Source organism: Nilaparvata lugens, chromosome Y (genome assembly GCF_014356525.2).
Source record: "Nilaparvata lugens isolate BPH chromosome Y, ASM1435652v1, whole genome shotgun sequence".
Taxonomy (NCBI): domain Eukaryota; kingdom Metazoa; phylum Arthropoda; class Insecta; order Hemiptera; family Delphacidae; genus Nilaparvata; species Nilaparvata lugens.
The window spans coordinates 3,859,131-3,863,107 of NC_052519.1; the positions used below are offsets into that span (position 1 = coordinate 3,859,131).

The 3,977-nt window shown below is 37.2% G+C and overlaps 1 protein-coding gene across 1 annotated transcript; it reads right to left on the bottom strand.

Moving 5' to 3' along the window:
• Nucleotides 1–2,506: 2,506 nt before the first annotated feature.
• Nucleotides 2,507–3,328, bottom strand: LOC120355194. Its single transcript, XM_039443524.1, has one exon. It carries the CDS (start codon nt 3,326–3,328, stop codon nt 2,507–2,509), a length of 822 nt encoding a protein of 273 aa, XP_039299458.1.
• Between the last annotated feature and the right edge of the window lie 649 nt (nt 3,329–3,977).

Genomic DNA, 3,977 nt, shown 5'->3' on the forward strand with positions numbered 1-3,977 from the left:
TTGCTAGTACGTTTAAGAATACTGATACAATGTTTCAAAATGATGTTACCTCTGTGAGCGCAAAAGATTGAGTAATACAAAGATAAAGTTGGGATAACAATGTTAATGTTGAAATACACAAAGAGTATATTGATGCTGAAACTAATAATAGAATAATAATGACAATGAGTAAAGATTGAATTGAACGTACAAAATTTAGCAATGTTTAAAATGAATAAAAATTTAGAATACTTGAAAAATGATAGTAAAAATGAGAATCTTAACCTGAATAATAAAATCAATCGAGAGACAAAAATCCTAGATAAAAAGTCCTGCAAAATTCTTAGTAATCTTAAAGGTATGAAAATACAGAAATTATATGAATATGAACAATAACCTAATTTCACAAAAAATGAAAACTAGGAATTCAGTTTAGGTAGAATCCAATCGTACCTGAAGCTTTCAAGCTGTTGACTATGTAACACTGAAAGAGGACAAATATAGCAACTTGGCTATAATGTAAGCAGAAGGAGCAGAAAGTCTGTCCAGAACTGAAGGTTCGATTAATAATTAAAAATAGAAAAGGTTGAAAAATACCAAATACAATATTGAAAGGAGACGAAGCTCAGCATATTGTATTACATAAGCGGGCTGGGAAATGACAGCTTAACGCATGTCAAGTTACATGGGGAATATTACTATATGTAGAACACATAAGTAATAATAATAGAAGATAAAAGAAATTGAATGATTGATAGTATTTAAATAGTTATTATTTAGGAATAAAAAGTTAATCAGGAACAAAATTGAATGGGATGAAGACTACCAGTAAACACAGTGCCTCTGAGAGGGTAAGTACAAAAATGTGAATAATAGAATAAGACTTCCCTGAATAATTAATGATGTGTTGCCAAAGTGATAGGCCTACGGTGACTCAAATTCCGAGGATGAAACTTGACTCCTGTCAAGTACATTGTAGTTGCAGACAGCTGCTGGGCTAATAGAAGTTGAACGATGAAGATATCTTGATTATATCCTGATAAACGGTGACCGATGCGGAAGAGAACTTGACTTGAATACGTTGAGATATTGAAAGTTGAGACTGTTCCAATATTAAATTGATAATGAGTATAACGACGAATGGGCACTTCACAAATTGAATGAGTTTCACTGGTTGAATGTTAATTGGAAAAAGTTTCCACCATGAGTTAAGTAGAATAATGTTTGAGGTTATGTCCTAAAGTTGATGTAATTGCAGTGAATAAATATTTGAAAAAACGAGATAAAATGTTCTTGATGAATGAAATCACTGGCATCAGTAGGAATTGAGATTGACAAAGTTCGACTAAATAACTGATGAGTAGCTAAGACTGAGTAGCTAAAAATGAGTAGCGGTTGACAATGAAAGGCAAACTGCACTTGCGCAAATTTCCTGAGTTGAAATGTTGAATAAGGTAAGCTGCACTTGCACAAGACTTCCCAAGTTGAAAAATGTATCTCCCATGAGCATACATGAAGAATGAATGTGACCGCTAAAAAATGTGTACTGATGCTCAGTGAAATTGAAGTGATAAATAATAAATCAAAAGTTCATATTGAGGATTGTTGAAAGCTCATGTGGAATTCATGTTGAAATTACTTACAGTTCATAATAATAATATGATGAATAATTGAAAAACGTTGTACGCAGAAAGCATGGCGTGATTTGCAAAAAGGACGCTTAGTAGAAAAGTCCCGAAAGGTAAGTTAAATTCATAGAAAATATGGTTGAAAAACGTTCACTGATGAAAAATGCGTTGAATGGTTCTTGAATAAGCACACAAACTAGGACATAATGAATGATGAAAATGGATAAAGTTTTCCAAAGATGGACGCGTTAAAAACTGAGATGTTACATCGTATGACTGTACAAAAAGAGAGAGTCTTCTTGCCAAAAACTGGTTGAAGAGACAGGAACTGCCCAATTGCGGAAACATGATGTCCACGGCAGTCATGAGCACAAACTCAACGAATGAAGTGAAAATATAAAATCGATATTAAGCGAACTGAAGGTGTTGAGGTTGAAGTGACTGTTGAAGTATACCAAAGGAGGTTCAAAAACAATGAAAATACAATTCAAAATACTTATAGACGAATATTAAACTAGAAAACATTGAAAGAAGCAGACGACAACTAGCGCTACTATCGATCAAGCGATCAATGAAACCGTGACGTCAGAGATCGCATGACACGTGAGAAAAATGTCTGCGGACTGTAGCAGCGGTAGATTCAAATGCTACAAAAACAAGATGGAAGACCATAAGACTGGCTAAAATATGAGACGAAATCTAACATAAAGCTCCCCCCTCGATGCAGGAACAAGTCTTGTCAACCAAGACGTAGCGAGTGCAAAAAAAATGATGAGTACGAAAAAATACATATATGTTAGATGAGTTGAATAGAAATATACGAGCAATATGAATAATAGGTGGATAACATGATGAATAAATGCTAATACAAAAAGGACAAGTAGTGAAAGACTACCAAATTAATCATCTTCAAATGCTGGAAGCGGAGCGAGACTAGAGATGGCTCTCTTGAATCTACCATGTGCAGTCTGCACTGTAACAACACGAACTTTTCCATCAGCACCTGGATGGGTTTCAATGATGCGAGCTAACTTCCATGTGGAGGGAGCAGAATTGAGATCTTTCAGAAGAACCATGGTGTCAACTGTGAGATTGTCCGATTCAGTAAGCCATTCGTGCTTGCGTTGAAGTGTGACTAAGTACTCCTTAGACCATCTGTCCCAAAGTTCTTGAGTGATTTTTTGAAGAAGTTTCCAACGACACCTGTTATCGACATGGTTGGTGGGTGGGCAATGGAAAGGCAACGCAGTCAATGGGCGACCAACCAAGAAGTGACCTGGCGAGAGATACTGAAGATCTTGAGGGTCCTCTGTAAGAGGTACGAGTGGACGAGAGTTAAGGATAGCTTCAATTTGAGCTGCGAATGTAGTCATATCTTCAAAATTAAGAATATGATTGAATGTGACGACTTTGAAAATTTTCTTGAAATTCTTGACAGCATTCTCCCATAGACCTCCAAAAGATGGGGCGTGAGGTGGAATGAAGTGCCACTTGATATTGAGAACCGACGTGTAGTTATGAATATCTTGTTGAGTTTTAGATGACTCAAAAAACTGATGTAGATCTTGTAGTTCATTGTTTGCACCTACAAACGTGGTTGCATTGTCCGAAAATATGGAGTGTGGAATACCACGACGTGATGAGAAGCGAATGAGTGCCGCAATAAAGGCTTTCGTTGTCAACTCTGAGACGACTTCTACGTGTACTGCTTTCGTGACCATGCAGACGAAGATAGCTAAATAAGCTTTCGAATATGTGTGTGATTTCTTGGAACCAACAAGTAATGAAAACGGTCCAGCATAATCTATGCCAGAGTTATAGAATGGAAAATCAGACTGTATTCTGACAGGAGGAAGTTGTCCCATGATTTGTTCCGAACGAAATTTGGCGAAGCGAAAACATAAATGGCAGGATTTCAAAACTGATTTGACTGTACGACGAGTAGATAGTATCCAATAACGCTGACGTAATGAAGTCATGGTGCTCTGAACTCCATCATGAGAAAGACGTCGATGATATGACATGATGAGCGCACGAGTGAAACGATGTTTAGAAGGCAAGATGATTTGATGTTTGTAGTCGTACGGCAAGTCCGATTGACTCAATCTGCCGCCAACTCTCAATAATGAGTCATTGTCAATGAATGGCGATAGCGCTTTCAAGGAACTAGACGGAAGCAATTCTCTGCCTTGATGGAGAAGACGAATCTCTTCTGTGAATGCTTCTGCTTGAACCGTGCGGATGATCGCAATTTCTGCCTCTTGAATTTCTTCTACTGTGAGTAGACCACATCTGCGCTGATCAGGATGATGACGTCGAGTGATGTTATGGATGAAACGACGAACGTATGCTGTTGAACGGGTGATGCGA